Source organism: Mobula birostris, chromosome 7, assembly GCF_030028105.1.
Source record: "Mobula birostris isolate sMobBir1 chromosome 7, sMobBir1.hap1, whole genome shotgun sequence".
NCBI classification, from domain to species: domain Eukaryota; kingdom Metazoa; phylum Chordata; class Chondrichthyes; order Myliobatiformes; family Myliobatidae; genus Mobula; species Mobula birostris.
Window position 1 is genome coordinate 136,180,080 of NC_092376.1, and position 21,761 is coordinate 136,201,840.

The 21,761-nt window shown below is 35.9% G+C and overlaps 1 protein-coding gene across 1 annotated transcript in view; it reads right to left on the minus strand.

Moving 5' to 3' along the window:
- Positions 1-9,273: 9,273 nt before the first annotated feature.
- Positions 9,274-21,761, minus strand: part of LOC140200825 (glutamate receptor ionotropic, delta-2-like) — a 601,297-nt gene continuing 588,809 nt past the window's right edge. The window contains exons 15-16 of the mRNA XM_072264448.1: positions 15,198-15,435; positions 9,274-10,739 (exon numbers count right to left, since the gene is read on the minus strand). Of these exons, the coding sequence (XP_072120549.1) occupies positions 10,395-10,739; positions 15,198-15,435 (583 nt within the window). The 3' untranslated portion in view covers positions 9,274-10,394. The remainder of the gene's footprint in view (positions 10,740-15,197; positions 15,436-21,761) is intronic.

The following is a 21,761-nucleotide window of genomic DNA, read 5'->3' on the forward strand; positions in this document are numbered from 1 at the left end:
GAACCTATCAACCCCCACATTAAATATACCCAATGACTTGGCCTCCAAAGCTTTCTACAGCAAAGAATTTCTTAGGTGCACCATACTCTGGCTAAAGAAATTTCTCATCTCGATTCTAAAAATATGTCCTTTTATTTTGAAGCTATGTGCTCTAGTCCTTGAATCTCCCACAACCAGAAACATCCTCGCTGTGTCCAATTTATCAACATTCAATAGGTTTCAACAACTCTCATCCTTCTACACTCCAGCAGTACTGGGCAAGAGTTTTGAGGCACATGTATATAGCTATGGTGCTTAAGACCTTTGCACAGTACTGTATTTGTCAATGAGGAGTGGAGCTTGTAAATCCTGCGGAAGCAAAGGATGTTAGGAGTGGTGAGAATGGCTTGCCACAGGAGAGGTGTGGGACGGGTGACAAAGAAAGAGTGCTGGGGTGTGGTGTGGCATGGGTACAAATACACCCAGCCCGAAGACACCAGGCAAGGTCATTTGATTCCGAACAATTGATTTATTGATCATTACAGAACGTCTCTCTGGTGCTTCCCACTCCCACACCTCTTTCTTCCCCTTTTCCCAACCATGATTGCCCTCTTCCTGCCCCCTTCCCACTCTCAGTCCACAATAGAGACCCCTTCCCTCTCTCAGAATTAAGTTTATCATCACTCACATATCTCATGAAATGTGTTTTTGTTTCTGGTTGTGGTACAGTGCAATACATAACATTACTACAGTACTCTGCAAAGTCTTAAGCACACTAGACTAAGACTTTCTTGGACCATTTCCAATGGTAACACATCCTCCTTTGGATATTGGACACAAAGCCATCCACAATACTCTAAATGTGTCCTGACCAAAGCCTTATAAAGCCTTAGAATCAGAATCTGGTTTATTATCACTGGCATGTAACGCAAAATTTGTTAACTTAGCAGCAGCAGTTCAATGCATACATAATATAGAAGAAAATGAATGAATGAATGAATAAATAAATAAATAAATCAATTACAGTATACGTATATTGAATAGATTTTAAAAAAAACATGCAAAAAACAGAAATACTGTACATTAAAAAAATGAGGTAGTGTCCAAGGGTTGAATGTCCATTTAGGAATCGGATGGCAGAATGGGAGAAGCTGTTCCTAAAGCACTGAGTGTGTGCTTTCAGGCTTCTGTACCTCCTACCTGATGGTAACAGTGAGAAGAGGGCAGGTCCTGGGTGCTGGAGGCCCTTAATAATGGATGCTGCTTTTCTGAGACACTGCTCCCTGAAGATGTCCTGGGTACTTTGTAGGCTAGTACCCAAGATGGTGTTTACTAGATTTACAACCCTCTGCAACTTCTTTCGGTCCTGTGCAGTAGCCCCTCCCCCCATACCAGACATACTTGCTTTTATATTACAGTCCTCTCAAAATGAATACTAATATTGCATTTGCCTTACTCCCGAATCGACCTGTAAGCTAAACATTAAGAGCCTTCATTGGGACTCCAAAGTTTCTTTGCACCTCTGACTTTTTATTCCATCTACCATTTCTTGGTCCATTCTCCCAACCTTTCCCAGTCCTTCTGCTGACTCCCTGCATCCTCAACATGTCCTCCCTTCCACTTATATTTGTACCAGCTGCAAAACTGGCCACAAAGCCTCCAGGTCATTAACTTATAACATGAAAAGAAACAGAGTCAACATAAACCCCTGCAGAACACCTCCAGCCACTGGTAACCCAGCAGAAACAACATCCTTTATTCCCACTCTTTGCCTTCTGCCAGGCTTCTATCTCTGTTGAAAACGTTACCGCAATACCATGTGCTCCTACCATGTTTAACAGCCTTCAAGTCATTCAAAGTAAAATCGAAGTAAACACCATCCACTGACTCTGTTTTCAGTACACAATAGTACAGGCTAGGGTCCATGTGGAACAAAAAGCATTCTAAAATCAAATTTAAGTTCAAGCCTCAATGACAGAATCACAATTTCTGATTTCTAATGGGTATGAGTTCTGTACAAAGTTAGATATTATTCTTGAGTCAATGGGTAGCACCTTCTGCTCTTCAGTCTTAATCTAAGGTTCAAATCCCACTCCATAGACATCAATCAATAGTCCAGTACTTCGGTTTCTATGGCATTTTCCAGAAAGCTTTGAGATTCTTTGTGAAAAAAATATAGAAGTTCATAACTCTTATTGATAATATGTAAACAAGTTACAAATTGACAACCCACCTCTACGGGGAGCTTGTATGCAAGCAACCCAAAAGACATTTGGGTTTAGTCAGAAGTCAGTGGGTTAGAGATGGATTTCTGACCTGCTATCTTACTCAGTGTTCCTAGTTCTGAATTCCTTCCCAGACCTACCTGCTCATGGAATTTAAAGTCAAAACCTATTTGTCCCGAAGTGCGAAGTGTAGAAAAATCAGGAATGTTGGCTCCAATTTGGTAGTACTAAACCATACAGTTAGGGTAGTACTCATTTAATGATACCAACTGCAGGTGAATTTCTAGGAAGATTTTCATAATGACTGACAGATAGCAATTAAAGTGCACTACCTCACATCAGTCCCAGGTCAGAAGTCTGCCAAAAGTTTGTAGCAGCCATTAGAGAATTTTTGTGCCAAATATATTACAGATCATGTATTATATCCAATAAGTATATACTGTGCAGAAGTCTTAGGCAGCCTAAGACTTTTGCATAGTTCTGTATATATTATTTTATCTGTTCCTTCTATATTAAATAGCTACTAGTAGAGAATCATGAGTAATCATATTTTGATCATTATAAGTCTCAAATAATAATTTGCATATTCAGCTAAAGGTTCCTTGGTAAATGATACAATGCTGGCAGTTGGCATGGAGAAAGTAAATTAATACCCTGGCTTGAAGACAAATCTTTGGTCAAAACAGTTATAATGACTAAATAATTAAAGAATCAATGATTTCATATCTGACAAATGAGCGTGTTGGCGGTACTCTACATTATGTATCAGAATTGCACACTCATCAAACTGTTTAACAAAATTAACTGCTTTTGATGTAGCTACTACACAGTAGATCAATCAGGCACAACAAAGTGGCTTCTGGGTGTATATTGATAAATTGTTGATTTTTTTTATGGTTGAAGAATAATGTCTTAATAACTGTATTTTGTGAACAATACCCACAAATTAATGCTTGAATCAACTATATAAAGTGCAATTATGTAAAGAAGGAATTTGGTGGAAATGGTGTCATAGATTTTAATGAGAAACAAATTCAATACCTTTTAACAGTTTTAAATGTTAGAAACATTTCCGAAACTGATAGCTTTGAACGGTGGTAAGCAAAACAGGTCAGTATGGGAAGGAATGGGAAGAAATGGATAGGGTTATTAAGTTGCTGTTTGCCCAGACGGTATGCGGACCTTACTGTCAGCTGATACAGAAAGACTAAACCCTGTTACTATACTAGATACATTAAGTCTCTGCTAAGCAGCTGCATTTTCAATTTCAATTAATCTTTTTTTAATCAATGGAAGGGTAATAATTATGATGAAGGTAGATTGATAATTCAACCTACGCTCTTTAGCTTGAAATGTACCAATTATTTTTAAAATTTAAATCAATTCACTCAAATAGCACAAGCCACAAAACCTAGAGCCCAAATGGCACAAGAAAAACTGAAATAAAATTTGAATTCAAGCCTCAATGACCTAATGGCAACATTTGATGGGTATGGGTTCCACACAAAATCTTGATTTAGTGTTAATATTTCTGTCTTTTGAGTCTTAGTTGTTGGGTTAAAAAACCCACCCCAGAAGCTTGAACCTAAATTCCTGATTGACACTGTAATTGTAAGGCTATGCCTGAGAAAGAACATGCTGATGGAGTTGGAATTCTTCACCTGAGACTTTAAAGTGAATCCTTTCTGGTCACTTACATAGAAATCAAATATTCAAATAAATCAAATATTCTGAAATTCCAAACAAAACAAAAGGATGTTTATTTTCTTTCAATACTTAGGTATTAACCATTCTTACTTCATTGCTGTTTTGTGGACCATTCGGTGCGTATCCCTCCCCCTCCTGTCTTCTCCTATCATTTCGGATCTCCCCCTCCCCTCCCCCTCCCACTTGCAAATCTCTTACTATCTTTTCTTTCAGTTAGTCCTGATGAAGGGTCTCGGGCTGAAACGCCTACCGTGCTTCTTCCTATGGACGCTGTCTGGCCTGCTGCGTTCCACCAGCATTTTGTGTGTGTTGCTTGAATTTCCAGCATCTGCAGATTTCCTTGTGGGTGCATAAATTAGCTCATTTTTCAGTTACAGCAAAATTAAATAAATAAAAATGTTCAAGGATACCTATGGCTGTGAATAGCTGATGATCAGACATATTATTGCTTTAGGTCAATCTGAAAGCATTTCATAATCATAAACTCACAGATAAAATGGAAACACTAATACCATTTAACAGAAAATCCTACAAAAAGTAGTTGATACAGCCCAGTCCATCACGGGTAAAGCCCTCCCCCCACCCCCCTTTGGGAACATCTACACAAAGCATTGCTGTGGGAAAGCACCATCCATTATCAGGGACCTCCACAACCCAGGTCATACTCTCTTCTCACTGCTGCCATCAGGAAGAAGGTACATGAGCCTCAGGGCTCATACCAACAGGTTCAGGAACAATTATTACCCCTCAACCATCAGACTCTTGAACCAAAGGGGATAACTTCACTCAACTTCACTTGCTCCATCACTGAACAGTTCCCACAACCTATGGACACACTTTCAAGGACTCTTCATCTCATATTCTCAATATTTATTGCTTATTTATTATTATTATTATTTCTTTCTTTTTATATTTGCAAAATTTGTTGTCTTTTGCATACTATTTGAATGCCCAAGTTGGTGTGGTTATTCATTGATTCTACTATGGTTATTATTCATTATAGATTTATTCAGTATGCCCACAAGAAAGTGAATCTCAGGGTTGTATATGATGACATATATGTACTTTGATAATAAATTTACTTTGAACTTTGAACATGCACAATAGGACAGGGTCAAGGAAATATTGGTATTACAACAGAGAATCATAAAATTGGTATAATTAATTAAGGGAAATATTATAAATATTGTACTTTATATCTTGGTAATTTGAATCATTTAAGAACACACAATTTAAATCATCATAACAAAACCTCTATATTGTTAAGAATATAATAATCTACTAATAAGTAAATTATGAAACTTCAGCAACTCCAAAACAAAATGTGCAGCAAATTTCATTATCTTCCATCGTAGATTATGCAAAAGGGATTTAGATAAAATTACAAAAAGCATTATTCATGATTAAGAAGTGCATTGCTGTATTTAATCCTTTCTTTTCCTCACAAGAATATTAGAATCATGAGCAGTAGATCATATGAACCCTCAAGTCTTACAATTTTTAATTAGGTCTGAATAATTGTACAGTAACAGCAATGAACTTTTGATTATATATTACAATGTCACAAAATTTTATTAAGAATTTAACCAAAATTGTATGTTTGATAAAGATCTTTCAAAAAAAGAAACTTCGTATGCAGCCACGTTACAAAAGTTGAAACATGAAGTTGTATAAGCATTGTTGTTTTTTACTTTGAAATAAAAGACAAAAATGTTTTCAACAAACACACCTTTCTCATTCAAGTTGAGACAGTCTTTTTTAATCGCTTCTTAATCTGAACTTCTGTCCTATGACTAGAATCCCTTCAACATCCTTGAATGTCTTGCTCCCCTTCAAGAAAATGCCAAACCTTGACGTGCACTCTTCATCTGGACCCAAGCAAAATCAGCAATTTATTATGTTGGAATCAGGTAAGCAAACATAGATTGATTGATCTATGGAATTTATTGGAGCAGTTACTGGGAATCCATTAAAATATTTGCTTGATGCCTGGCATGATATTGTAGATAAATTCTCCCTATTCATGAACTTGAGATGATTTCATTTGCTTTACATTTATGTGACAATTTACTGGCACATTTTCTAAATAACTATCATAAATTTTAACAATAAAAAATTCTATACAAAATATGAAAGCAAATCCAAAATGACCTCTAGATTTGTACTGTATGTCATCTGTCCTTCATTATTAGGATTACTATTGCTTAATTATTTTCAGCCAATAAATCTAGAATTAACTGAATAAAACACTGACAGAAATAAATTGGAAAACCTATCTTCTTCAATACGTTTTTGTTTGCTTTAAATCCTCTGTTACTATTTAGATTCCTCTTCCCCTTCTCCTGGCATATTCATATTATTGTTTAAGAATTTTAGTAATTAATAATTAGGACTTTAAACTAGAAAGTGATGTCAAATGATGAGATGGATTTCTTCACCTTTTACACATATCTTTTACCTCTGTACTTCACCATTACCAATCCTGATTGCCCCATTCTCTCCTCCAAATAAACTTCTAGTAGGACCAATTTCACCTTGAGATCATTCCCATTATTTTGCACTTCTTGTTTGATTTGGTAGCACTATTGAACATAATAAATAAAATTTGTTTTTATTAAAAAACTGAAATTGAACATGATTTATATGTGCTCTCCACACATGTCTATTTCTACCTTGTTTACCCTTGCTTGCCCCTACACCATGTAGCTCCACCAAAATATATAGTAACTTCACTAGCTCCCTTAAGCTGGATAACACAGTGTTTAATTATATGTAATTTTTAACAGTTTTTCCAAACTTTTTTTTTTCTGTCATGAAATCTAGTGCAATAATTAAATGAAAGAAACACATAATTAGAACAAAAAAGTAAATATACATTTTCTTATTTTATAACCGGACATTTGAATAGATGTGGATTTTTCCAGTTTAGGTAGATGAATGATGATGAAAGTACTTTAAGTACTTTTTGTGGAATCACAGTTTAGTGTGGGTTTATCTAACTTAGGTGGTTCATCTTAACAAAACACTGCTTTTAATGAGGAAATATTAAACTGAGTTAAGTATTATATAAAATGTGGCATTGATATGGTCTGTAATGTCTATACATTTAATAACTCCATGAATCTATACAAATTTGTATGCACAAACAAGAAGATCACAATCTTATGCCATATAAGTGGCTTAGCTCTACAATTCAGATCATAATCAATAATTCAAGATTGATATAATTTTCTTCATTATTACTTTCTGGAAAAAAGTTTTTTTCATACCAGTATGAATCAATGAAGCAAAGTTTCTTCAGAAAACATAATGAACTATGAAATGAATTTAACTAATATAATTTAAATATATTTTCTAACATGTTAATCTAAGTAATGGGCACAGTTTTAATTAGTACTTTAGTTATTCTCAGTCCTGTGTATTTATTCTGATAGCATATTCTGCATGTTTGCAATGTTCATGTAAAGGAGCAGATATTTCAAAACTGTCTTTTTGCATTCTTTGTTGCAATTTATCTGAGAATGAGCAGTGAAAAAGTAAGCAGACTTTACAATTATTAGCTTCAGTTGGGATGCAAATAATTGAACAATCAATGAAAATAGTGACAATCAAAAATCCAAGAGATATATGTAAGTTACAGAAATCCTTCATTTTGAAAATATTCATTTAAAAAAGGTAAGCATGCAGGGAAAGGGAAATGAAAGATGCTATTTAGAGTCCATAGAGGGGGAAGCTTTTAGCACTTAAAGTGCAATAATAAGAACAATTCATGAAAAGGCTATATACAATGACATAAACTTGAAAAGAGAACACAACTGTTTAGCATCAATATGACTATTTATAACAAGAGCTGTACTAACATAAGGGCACTATTTTACTCTTAGTTCATACATCAATGACATTGCATCAATTGATGTGACAATGGTATCAGACCAGGCATTTCATAAAATGCAATCTTATAGTCCAGTGGTTGCACAGTATTCCAAGAGAAGCTGTATTCTACACAATGATTTTGTTGGCATTTCAAAAGAACAGTCACTACTGCACTACTGGATGAGAATTCTAATAATCACAGGCCCCAGTCTCTTTCAAGGTTAATAAAATTTGCAATATCATTTAAAATGGCAGGAACTGAGTTCTGTTAAAACTCCAGTGTGCTGCAATATTTAATATTAACAAGTGACATTAAGATCTGCAAAGATTAAAATACAATGTAGTTCTATTCTTCATTTACATTTCCATCTATTCTAGCATGGTGAAAAGTAACAATTGTTTTCCTCTCATCTCTTTCAAAGGAGTTGATTGGAAAATTAACATGCAAATTAACTAATTTTTACATAAATCAGATTTTGAAAATGTATTCTGGCTGTATGAACAGGTTTTGTCATAAAGACTAGAGCTTCCTGAATATCTAGGACTGAAAATTTATTTTACAAGCCAAAATGGAGTTGTCAGACTACATAATTTAGTCCCAAGACAATTTTCTGTTTCTCCTTAAGAATAAATTTCATTTGTAACTTATTTCTGAATACCCACGTTTTCACATATCCATAAGTAATTTGGCAAATGAAAAACCCAGCCTTAAAATTAGTTACTAATCTAGGATTGATTCCTGTTGTAGAAGCTTTTTGGTATTCAATCAACCTTTCTTCAATCTAAATTATTGTTACTAAATTTCCCTGACAATAGACATTATGCAAATAAATTTAACACTCTATTTTCAGCTTTTAAATATGGGGCCTCTCGAATGATGTCACCTATTTCCTTCAAGATTCTGGGATGGAACCCACTTACCCCTAGAAATGTCATTCTTTTGCCATTACAGTTTCCCTAGAACATTCAGTAAGTTATGCTCTACCTCTTGTATTTTACATAGAACACAATGTGATGCACCTAATAATGTATATTTATTTTAAAATTAATCACATAATTTTAGTGATATACCAATATTAGTTATAAGTACCAAGCAGCACTTCTTTGTAAGACTGCAGTGACATCTATGTGTTACTTATTTAAAATTCCAAAGTACAGATGAAAATGTATGCAAACAGTTGTTATATGCAAAGTTTGTTCTCTGAAAGTTATACATACTTCTAGTTATCAACAAAGCAACTGGAAAAATAATGAATAATTTTGAATGTTTGTAGCCATCTCTCGAAGCCACTATTAACTTACATTCTTATATTCTGTTGTTCAATGGTTGTAATCATCTTGCATTACTTTATTGTCTACATTCTATTTTAATTAAAAAAAAACATCAAGTTGGTTTATTACAAATGAATCACTATTAAACACATAAAACTGACTTGAAAGTTACAAGAAGATTATGACTGCAGGTTTTAAATAATCATATGGCTAGATTTCCCAAATAATTTGACAGAATTGGAATATGAGGTTTGTATAGGAACATGCTGCCCCCTAGCTCACCCAATTGAGTTTATCATCAGAGGCAGAGCACTGTTCTGTTGACAGTACTGTAAAGGGATTTTAAAAAATTGCTGCATTTGAAAATGTTGAATAAGGAAATGACTTTCACTATTTAATTTAACCAGATAAATCAATTCTTTTAAGTTGTGCTTCATAGAAAATATTTCAAAAATTCTTGCAAAGCTACTTAGCTAAAAATGACCATCGGATCACATACTGCCAGTTGATAACGAACAGTAGAATTTGCAATTTTATTTTCCTCATATTACAGTGAAGCTAATTCATTGTTGTAACATTTATATCTCATTTATTATAAAACTGTTAAAACTAACACTGCTTCTGTTACCTTCTTTAAAGTGCATCATTTTGAACCATTATAGAACTCATGTAATATACATTTCTTTTAGTTTGAAGCATTTCAGTTAGACGTAAGTAACTAAGCAGCACATGTAAATCCACACAGACTAGGCCAGTACACAATATTCTCTGTCTTAATAATTTCAAACAGATTAGGACACAAATAGGTCGTAATATGTCATAAAGTCAGTCTCCTTTCAACTTTCAGCTTGCCTTCTCTTGGTTCATGTATCTGTGTTTTTAATTTCCTTCATTTCTAATTTTTAACTTTACATTTGTTTGCTGAACATAGCTTACTTTCATTGTCTACTGAATATCTAAGACCAGGCACTTCCTCAGCAGGCATTTCTTCTCCTTGCCCTAGCACAATCCTGACGGAAACTAAGGAAGGTCACCTTCCACTCTCTTAGGCTGTGAATGGTTCATAGGAAAGGAATTAGGCAATAGGCAGAGGAAAATATTTTAAACTAGGGATAAAGAATGAAAGACTGTTACATCAAACATGTACACACAAATCAGAAATAACCTGGATCCAGTAATTAAAATTTGCAAGAGCTTGCTAACTTTCCAGATAGTATGTTGGCAACGTAATCACTCTGATCCAGCAAAACATAACAACATGTGATAAATCATTCTAAAAAAGAATTTGCCTTACAATACTCAGAACCTCATATTTCATGGGGCTGTAGTTTAATTAGTTCAAAGAAAAGATGAAGGACTGCTACAGTCCCTCTCATTTTGTGGTGTACATACACATTGTGCAGTTTGTTGGGATGTGCCACTCAATGGCATTCCAGATAAAGTCTTAGCCGATAAGCTACATGTGCTTGTCCTCCGCATCTGCTCAGGTATGAAAGTTGACATGGTCAAATTAGTGTTCCTGAAATCACTAAGTTCTTCTTGATTTTCACCAGTTGGTATCATAGAAAGTTCAAAAGAATTTAAGTCTACAAAGGATGGTGAAAATTTAAGAGAATGTTCATCGATTTTAGAGATGCTGTCTGCCTTTTTCTGAAACTGACCAATTTCAATTTCATTGCCCTCCTGTAATAAGACAAAGAGAAAAAAAATAACTGAATACTACTATAGCATTAATTGTTTTAAACATTCTGTCAGAGAACAGCAATTGTTTGCACACTTTGCCAAGCTATGCAGTCAGTGTCCAATGAAAGATCTATCTCCTTTCATTTCTGGGAATATTCAGTGTTGAGAAAAAAACTTTCAACCCCCACCCCCACCCCCCCCCTTGAAAGTTTTCATGTTTTATTGTTACACACCATTGAAGAACAATGGATTTAATTTGGCTTTTTTTGACACTGATGAACAGAAAGAGATACTTTCATGTTAAAGTGATCTCTATAAAGTGATCTAAATTAATTATAAATATAAAATACAAAATAATTGATTGCATAATTACTCACCCCCTTCAAGTCAGTATTTAGTAGATGCTCCTTTGGCAGCAATTACAGTCTTGAATCTGTGTGGATAGGTTTGCACATCTGGACACTGCAATTTTTCCATATTTTTCTTTTCAAAACTGCTCAAATTCTGTTAGATTGCATGGGGATCATGACAGATCAGCCCTTTTCAAGTTTAGCCACCAAATTCTCAAGTGGATTGAGGTCTAAACTCTGACTTGGCCAGTCTAGGACATTAACTTTATTGTTTTAAAGCCATTCCTGTGTAGCTTTGGCTTTATGCTTGGGTTCATTGTCTTGCTGGAAAACAAATCTTCACCCAAGTTGCAGTTCTCTTGCAGACTGCATCAGTTTTCCTCCAGAATTTCCCTGTACCTTGCTGTGTTCATTTTACCCTCTACCTTCCAAGCTGCCCAGGACCTGCTCCAGTGAAGTATCCCCTACAGCATGATGCAGCCACCACCATGCTTCACAGCAGTTTGTTTTTGATGATGTGCGGTGTTTGGCTTACACCAAACATAGCGTTTAGTCTGATGGCCAAAAAGCTTAATTTTGGTCTCATCATACCATGGAACCTTTTTCCAGCTGACTTCAGAGTCACTCACATGCCTTCTGCCAAACTCTAGCCAAGATTTAATGTGAGTTTTTTTCAACAGTGGGTTCTCCTTGTCACTCTCCCATAAATCTGTGACTGGTGAAGCACCTGGGCAACAGTTGTTGTATGTGCAGTCTCTCCTATCTCAGCCACTGAACATTGTAAGTCCTCCAGAGATGTCATAGATCTCTTGGTGGCCTCCCTCACTAGTCCCCTTTCTTGCAAAGTCACTCAGGTTTTGAGGATGGCCTGCTCTAGGCAGATTTACAGCTTTGCAATAGTCTTTCTATTCCTTGATGATTGACTTAACTGTCTCCAAGGGATATTCAGTGACCTGAAAATTTTCTTGTATCCATCTCCTGACTTGTGTTTTTCAATAACTTTTTGGGCTGAGTTGCTTAGAGTGTTTTTTGTGGTCTTCATAGTGTAGTTTTTGCCAGGATACTGACTCACCAGCAACTCCGGATACAGGTATATTTTACTACAATCAATTGAAACACCTTGACTGCACATGGTAATCTCCATTTACCTAATTACAAGATTTCTAAAACCAGTTGGTTGCACCATTAATGATTTGGTATACCATATTAAAGGGGGTGAATACTTATGCAATCAATTATGCGTGTGTTATATTTGTAACTACTTTAGATCACTTTGTAGAGATCTGTTTTCACTTTGACACGAGTCTTCTTTTGTTGACCAGTATCAAAAAAAGCCAAATTAAATCCTCTGTGATTCAGTGTTGTGAAACAATAAAACATGAAAACTTCCAAGGGGGACAAATACTTTTTATAGACACTGTATTTCAAATTCAGTTCGCATTGAAATACAGTGGATTCCAGTTAACTGTAACACATCAGGACCAATACATTTTGGCCCAATTAAGCCAAAGTTTCTTGGAGATAATTAAAAAGTATAAAAAAAACTATTATTTAACTGAGTAACAATCTATGTATTTAAATTAAATAGAGAACAAATTAAAACACTACCAATACCTCTATAGTACTATTAAACTGTGTATTAGTTTCTAATATGAAAAGATTGAAGAATTCATCAGCTGTGTTCTTTTAATTGATAATAACTAACAAAGGCATCTGTTAGTCTTGCGAGAACATGGATCTGCACCTAGAAAGTCTTCACTCTCCAGAGTGCAGGCCTGGGCAAGGTTGTATGGAAGACCGGCAGTTGCCCATGCTGCAAGTCTCCCCTCTCCACGACACTGATGTTGTCCAAGGGAAGAGCAAGGGCCAATACAGCTTGGCACCAGTGTCATTGCAGAGCACTGTGTGGTTAAGTGCCTTGCTCAAGGACACAACACGCTGCCTCGGCTGGGGCTCAAACTCACGACCTTCAGGTCGCTAGTCGAATGCCTTAACCACTTGGCCACATGAGCACATTTTGATTGATACTAAATGAACAAAATCTATGTACACACCTAGTGCAGATAATGGACTGCCTTAATGCAATGCTTTAGATAATTGCATCCTCCAAATCGCCTTTTTCTTTGTAACATTCAAGACGATTTTCGATACTTTCAAATTTTTCATTGTACCTAACTTTTTTAAATAGTGACACTGCCAGCCATTTCTGGCATCTCCAAACCTGAATGCTTGAAACTGCAGTGAGCAAAACAGTTCCAGATTGTCTCACTGCTCATTTCTTGCCAACTACCAGTGACAAAAATCACTGCTTTTGAACACAAACACATGCAACTGATGCTATTTAAAACTAACATGGAAGAAGAGCTGCACCAAAAGAATCTCTCAAAGTACAAATTCAATAAATTTTTATATTTACCATTGACTAGACTACTAAAACAAATTTGTTAACACACAGATCTTGCATCATAAACAAAGAAATGAGGGCACAAAGGGTGAGATTTTAGTAACTGTCCAAATTAAATAAAAATAGATGGCCATAATAGGATCTTGTTGAAAATGGGTAGAATTCAATTTCCAAAGCTGATAAATTACACCTTTTTACTGTTGCAATGCATACTACTTAAATTTTTAAAGATGCAAGATGAGTGCACATTTAGATGCAGAAGAGAAAGCCAAAAGGTTGTAAAGAGAAGCTGATGAGAGATAAAGAATTGAGAGCTGGGTGCCTGAGCTATATTGCTGAATTTATCATTGATACAAAAGTGGCCATAAAATTGCAGGGCTTAACAGTCATGATCCACTTTTGGGCAGGTGCTAACTCAGGCAAATTCAAGATGTTTCAATTATTTAAGACGGAAAGATAAAGCACCACTCGTTAGTGTAGCTGTTCACAGGTAAGCTGTGATTAAGGTCAAATAATCCTGGCTAACCTTTTTGTTGTACCTGTAACCACATTCAACGGATGCACTTATCTTCACAAGATACCAGTCCGTGGCTCATCATTACTACTGATTTCAAATCAATTAATATAATTGATAAAGACATTCTGAAGGATTAATACAGCTAATAATACAACTGAACTGCATTATCAATGATTAAAGGTGATTTAGTTGGCTGTATCATGCTAGATTCATTTCCCTATCTTATGTTTACCATTGCATAATCCTTATGGGTTTTCTAACTTCTTGAGCATCTAGAGGTCTAAACTAATTGAAGGTTTTATTTCGGTAGTCACCCAGGAAGCAGATTGGACCACCAGCAGTACTAGGCCTAAGAAGGCAGATACTGCCGACTGACTAGCCTCAAAATTGCTCTGATGACTTTTGACAGTTTTACAAATGGTTTTTATTTGTCCTCGATCATCAGATTCATAGACTTAATTGATTCTAATTAATCAGAAGCATTAATATTAATTTAATATAAAGGAAATATTTGTCTTTATTTAACTTTATCAACAGTGACCCTACATCAAATGAAGAGGGTCTTGCAACATACACCAGCAATATTTGGCATGAAGCTGAGAAATTGATCGAGAGTCTATCCAGTTTTGCATATCTGAGCTCCACTCCGAAATACAGTACTGGATATTATGGTAAAATGGGAGATCAGGTATGCAAAAGTCTGCTCTCCCAAAGGATTTGAATTTCTGGTGCAGTGCATATATGTGAAGGTTCAGCACCCTGAACAAGAGTGTGGGTGCTCCCTGTGGAGCCACCATCCACACCCTAACAAAATTCAGCCCAATGTTTTTATGAATTGAGATTAATATTTTAATTTATCTCTCATAATATCACTGCCATTAATTTCTTGTTTTATTTGATTGCACATCATAGTCTTAAATAATACTCACCAAGAATAAAGATAAAGTAGCATTTAAAACGAAGAGGAGATAAGATACCCCAAAGTTAATTATTCTTTAATAGATTTGGGTTTTAAAAGCTGCGTACCGTAAGTGAATCCTGGATACAGTGAAAAGAATCTAATTTCATTGTTTTGTGTGTAAAAAGATACCAATGATAGCTTAGATTGTGATTCCATATTTGCTTATATTTTCATTTAGTTTCAATAAAATAAATCATTTTTGAGAGGTCTAAAATCAAAATATTACCTCTCCAACAGCATCTGCTTTCTTTTTGCCTTTCCACCAAGATTCCACCATGGCAGCGACGAAAGCCAAAATAACACCCACAGCAAGAAAAACAAAGGCTCCAGCAAAATTTTGTAGGTCCATTGGTCCCCCTTTTCCTTGTGTTTTAGCCTGACTTTGCAAATCACATTTCCCAGCTTTGGGCCACCACTTCTGCTTTAGTCCATCAAGTTCACCACTTTGCTCAAGTTCTAGAAGGCTGCATTAAAAATATAGAAATGTATGTTATTCAAAAATGAACTATTTAAATAACTTAATCAATTGCAGCATTTTTAGATTAAACTTGTATTTGCAGAGCATTTGTAACAAGGATAGGCATCTCAAGGCACTTAAGAGAAGCTTCATTAGAAAAGAACTTACACCATTGGCATAAAAATATAGATATTAAAAGATGCAAGTAAAGGTTTGATCAAAGAGCTATTTGTAAGGGGGAGTTTAAGACAGAAAAAAGATTAGGGAGTGTTGGAATTGGAATTTTTTAAGCTTTGCAGCCAGGCAGAAGAAAGTACAGCCATTAGTGCTGCTGTGTTAAATGCCAATGATGCACATGTCGTATGTAATAGTCTTCATGCAAATTTGCAGTGCTGGAGAAGGCCACAGAGATAAGGGTAACTACATGAAGAGATTTAAGCAAATGGACAAAAAGATTTAACATGTATGCTTGAGCTGTGGGAGTCAAAGAGTGATCACAGAAACTGAGAAAGAATAAGGCCTGGTATGGGTTAGGAAATTCGAGACAGTGTGCTCTATGATGGCATAATAGAAAATGTAGGAATATGTAGGTAATTCCTTATCAGAGTATGAATGTTTAGAGATCAGATGTATGGAAAGGGAAGAGGGTGAACAAAAAAATGAAGAGATGAAACAGGAGAACAAAGAAATAAAATAACAAATGACACAGAGCCAACTCACGGTGGTGTGACAAATTTAAGAATAATTGTAGATGTAAATGAGGATATTAGAATCATTATCTAATATTTTCATTTCTACATTGCTCTTAGAAGGCTGTATTGAATCTCACTGGAAGTGCAGTTTTTTTTTGAGCTCCTTGTTTAAACTGAAGTCCATTCAGGGAGAGCAGGAAGCAATAGATATGCTCCTGTTTACATCAACATTGCTGAGATGATAAGGTTGAGAGCAACATGCTCCTGGGGGTGAACGTTACCAATTACTGTCTTGATTAAACTATGTAGATGCCACAGGCAAAAAAAAAAAAAAAAAATTGCACTTGGCCTTCTTCAAGTGGGCAAAAAAAATCTGGCATGTCAACTGTGAGCCTCATCAACGCTTGTTGATGCACATAGAAAGCATATATGGCAACAACTCTGCCTGAGACTGTAGAAAACTTTAGGGAGTTGTAAACAGAGCTCAGCACCTCACAAAAACCAGTATCACCTCCATGGACTCTAGTCTATTCTTCTTGCTACCTTGATAAAGTATTTGACATAATCAAGGATTCCATCCACCATGGACATTGTCTCCCACCTCCAATCAGGCAGAAGATATGAACGTCTGAAAGCACTTACCAGCAGGCTCAAGGACACCTTCTACCTTGATGTAGTAAATGAATGGTTCCCTGGTATGATAAGATGGACTCTTGACTTCACAATCTACCTTGTTATGCCCTTGCACATTATCGTCTGCACACATTGCTCTTTTTCTGTAACTGTAACACTTTACTCTACATTCTCTTATTGTTTTCCCGTGGACTTCCTCAATGTGTCGATGTGATGAAAATGATTTGTATAGATGGCACACAAAACAATGTTTTCACTGTACCTCTGTACAGTGGTTTACAATAATAAACCATTTTACCAAATGAGTAAAGCATGGGTGAAGAAATAGCATTTCTGGGAAGAGGGAGGCATTAGGTAAACTATGGCCATGGCCAACCCAATGGTTAGGTAAAGGAAACTGACTTAACAGAGGCAGTTCAGGAATTGAAGGACATGATAGAAATCAGTAAAAAGATTTCATCAAAATTTTATGTTACTTTTCTTCAAATGTCTTATCTTTTATTTATTTTACAGTGATTTCTTTGTTGTGTATCTCTAATTTACCATTAAATCAATTTTTAATTGCTTATTAATTAGCTTAGGGCAAGATGATTAAACTACTTTATGAATATTAACTTCTTATTACAAAATATTTCTCTTACACTTCAAAGGCCAGAATATTTTTGAGCATTTGAATCATTTAAGCAAAATGTGTGAAATAATCTTATTTGTTAGCTGATTTTGAATGGTAATATGGCTCTGTAGTGAATAATGCATTGTGAGAAGAACATCTAAAGAAAGTACTTTTACCAAAAATGCAAAAAAACACGTAATAGCATACATTTAAATGTACCAAATTACCAGATATTTTGTTAAGACTTTAATGAAGAATATTACCTGTAAGGCAGATCTAGATTTAACAAGATTTAAGTTGGTATTGTTAGATACTAACTTATAAATCCTTTAGAATTTGGACATTACACTAAACAACACATGCTGAGAATAGAATCTTAACAGACAGTTCTTTGGAAATATAAACATGTAATGTATATACATATGGTTGATTAGAATAGTACAGGCTGTGAATTCAAAAAGAGTAATGATATTTTAGCTCTATGCAGAAATGGAGTTATGACAGACTGATTTATTTGCCTTATTGAATATCCTATTCCACTGGGTCACTTAAGGATATATTTACTGTTTACTATTTACTATTTAAGTTCCATAAGCTTAATGTTATTGGATTATTTATGGAGGTAGCATATGCAATTACTCAGTATTTTGCTCAAGAAACAAAAGTCTTAGTTACTGTGCTGTCAGAACAGAACTAAAACTAAACAGATTTCTCTCTGATTGACAGTTTTGTTTGAACTGATAATTAGTTCCACTTTCAAAGGATACAGTACTTTCCTGGCATAGGTTTCATTTCAGGATCAGTTCAGAGGCGATCTTGCAACCTGTAGATTTCATTTAATTCACTATATTTCTATTTCATCTATCATAAATATTTCATACTGCTCATTGTCAATATATGTTAAAAATAGTATCTGCTTGTGTGGATAAAAAGAAACAGAAGGAGCTGCAACATGTAAATTCTAGCTTAACTGGGGAAATCTCAGTTCTTTTGATCCAATTCCAGAGACATATGAAAATCTACATTGATGATTGAAACACGTTACTAAAGAAATACTGTATTTGCCAGAGGTGTGATCTTTCAGGGGTGGCATTATCTGTGCACGTGTCGAGAAATGCCAGGTAAAACAAAATATTTATTGTCAGTACTTTCTTACATTAAGTTCTTAAGAGCAAGTTTATTCTGTATCTCGGATTATGGTTGGCACACTGCAGAAAGAATGTGGAGGTTTTGGAAAGAGTTCAGATGAGGTTTACCAGGAAGCTGCCTGGATTGGAGTCCATGAGCTACAGGAAAGGTTGGACAAATTTAGATTGTATACTCTGGAGTGTTGGAGGACGAGGAGAGAAATGTATAAATATATGAGAGGAATAGATACGGTAAGCAGTCAGAATCCTTTCCCCCAGGATTGAAATGTCCAGTTATAGAAGACACACATTTAAGGTGAGAGGGTAGTGCTTAAAGGAAGCGTGCACGGTAACATTATTTTAAGCAGAGAATGGCAGTTGTCTGCAACTGACTGCCAGGTGTAGTGGTGGAAACATACAACCATGGTCTTTAAAAAGCTTCAGATATGCACATAACTATGCAAGGAATAAAATGATATGGAGAATGTACAGGCAGAATAAATGTAGTTTAATTTAGCATTGTGTTCAACACAGACATCATGGGCCAAAGAGCCTGTACCTGTGCTGTACTGTTCTAAGTTTGTCTTTTGATAGAGATTTGCGAATTTGGTCAGGGTGAATCTTCATAACCTGCGCTGCTGTACTAGGGGCTTTCCTGCATTTTCCTTCTCTGTCAACGTGGCTCAGATATGTAAAATTGCAGCAGGAACATAGTTGTCTGTTTAGTTTTCCAACGAATAACAAACATTTTAGTTTTTTTGTGTTGCTGATCAAAATAAATCTTGAAACACATCATAGTTCTGATAATTGATGTGATTTTTTTCAGGTAACTCGCTGAATCTTCCTTTCTTTTCAAATCTTTTTATTATTATTATGTTATTCAAAAATAACACGAGTACATCGAAGTAAGCAACACTTACAATGTCTCAAGAAAAAAAAATAAAGATTGAAAAATTTTGGTGATAATAAAAAAACCCTACTAAGCAGAAAAAGTGGGGAAAAAACCCCGTTAGGTGTACAGCCCCGGAGCCATGCGTCATACAAAAAGCTTTTAAAGATAAACATCAAACTGCCAGCAAGAAAAAAACATAACGAGCAAGTGAACCCCATCTTTTCTCAAAATCAAATAAAGGTTCAAAGGTTCGACTTCCAATTTTCTCCAAACTAAGACATAACATCACTTGAGAGAACCATTATGACAAAGTGGGAGCTGATGTATTCTTCCACTTCAACAAAATGGCTCTCCTAGTTATCAATGTAACAAATGCAATAACATGTTGATCAGATACAGAGGTACCATGGATATTTTGAGGAATTATTCCAAAAAGCACAGTTAACTTGTTAGGTTGTAAATTAATTTTAAGTGCTTTAGAAATTGTCGAAAAAACTGACTTCCAGAACTGTTCCAGTATAGAACAAGACCAAAACATGTGTGTCAATGTAGCTGTTTCAGTTTTGCATCTATCACAATAACTATCAACATTAGAACTCACTGAATCTTCCATGAGTTGCATGGCAAGGGGATGTTATAAAATACATTCAATGAAATGGGGAGGTATATGAAGAATATTACTACATAACATCTGAACATGGTCAGATAAGTAACATAGATGCATAAAGTGCATAACTAGCTATTTTTGCTTTGTCTTTCTTTTATTCTGGTGACTTTGTTTTGATATATTTGTTGAGGGCCATCAACTACCAACCTAGCCCATTGCTGCAAGTTAGAATTAAATCAATTTCAAATCTTTAAAGTTCCACCTTACCAGATACTAAATCGTGCTTATCAAGATGGTTGTAGTTTACGCTCATGCAGTAGTATGGTAACAAGATAACTCAAGTACTTGAATTAGAAAAAAATGTTCATTTCTATCAATGGTACAAATGAGATATTTTTGCTATTTTTTAAAATTCTTGTGGGATATCTTGACATCCTGGGCAAGGTCAACATCGTCTGCCCATCCTTGTACTTGAGAATGTAATAGTAAGCTGCCATCTCGAACTGCTGCATGCTTTTTGGTGAAGGTTCTCTCATGTTGTGGACAGCAAGGAAACAAAAAATGTATTTCCAAGTCAGGATGGTATGCAAGCTGCAGAAGAACCTGCAGCTAGTGGTGTTCCCATGCACCTGCTAGCCTTGACCTACGTGGTGGTACCATCATAGCTTTGGAAATAGGCCAGATAAGTAACTGCAGTGCATTCTCGGTACACACGGAAGCCAATGTGCACTGATGATATGGGTAATAAATGGCCTGTGTGATGGATGGTGTACTGGACAGTCAATCCCATCCTATCTCTGAAATTCAGTCCTTTGATCCAAATTTTGGTATAGTTTTTTACATTAACAGTGGCAGGTGCCTGAAATGCACTACAGGAATTGGAGGTAGAGGTTAATACAATAGGGACATTCAAGAGACTCTTAAGCACATGAATGTAGGAAAATGGAGGGTTATGAGTCATGCAGAACGGAGGGGTTAGCTTGATCATGAAACAGGTTTACATAGGTTGAGATGACATTGTAGGCCAAAGGGCCTCTATTGTGTTGTACCATTCCCATTCCATATTCTATATACCATACGTTTAGCTGTGATGAGGTTTAGAGCTGGGTGGCCCTGGTAAAGTCTTGCTAGGTAAGCAGGCTATGGATAATTAAAGTGCTGCTTGATAGCACTATTGATAACATCTCCCATTACTTTGCTAATGACAAGGTGCCAGAGGAGCCGGCCACTGTATCAGAGGAGATGGCCGAGGTGCCAGAGGAGCTGGTCAGGATGTTGGAAGAGCCGGCCCGGGTTTCAGACAAGCCGTGTCACTGTCTGCTACCTGAAGGCATTGTGCAGTGTAACCATAGGTGATTGTCTTGGATGTTTCTCTTGCCATCGCAAGACCCTGTTGGACACTGATGATGTAACATGCCACAGGCCCATTTCCCTTGTTTGGAGGTGAAACAGGCAGCATGGGAGCTGCATAACCTCAGTTGTAGTGAGGACTATGATCAAGCCACAAGTTGTCTGCTGCTGCAGTTCAGGTGCGGAGATGCAGGAAGCGGTGTAGCATGGCGTCTGTGCTCTGTTGGTGGCTTGCCTCTCCCATTGCTGTTGCCCTCCAGTGTTTGATCAGTGGAATGACAGGCTGGATTGCTGGGAACCGCACCATCAATTTGCGGGACATATCGCTCAGGGTCTTGGACTATATGCATGATTTTTTTGCATGACCTTGTAAGCAACTGTGTATGAAGTTACGTGGATACCTGTTTCATGTGAATACT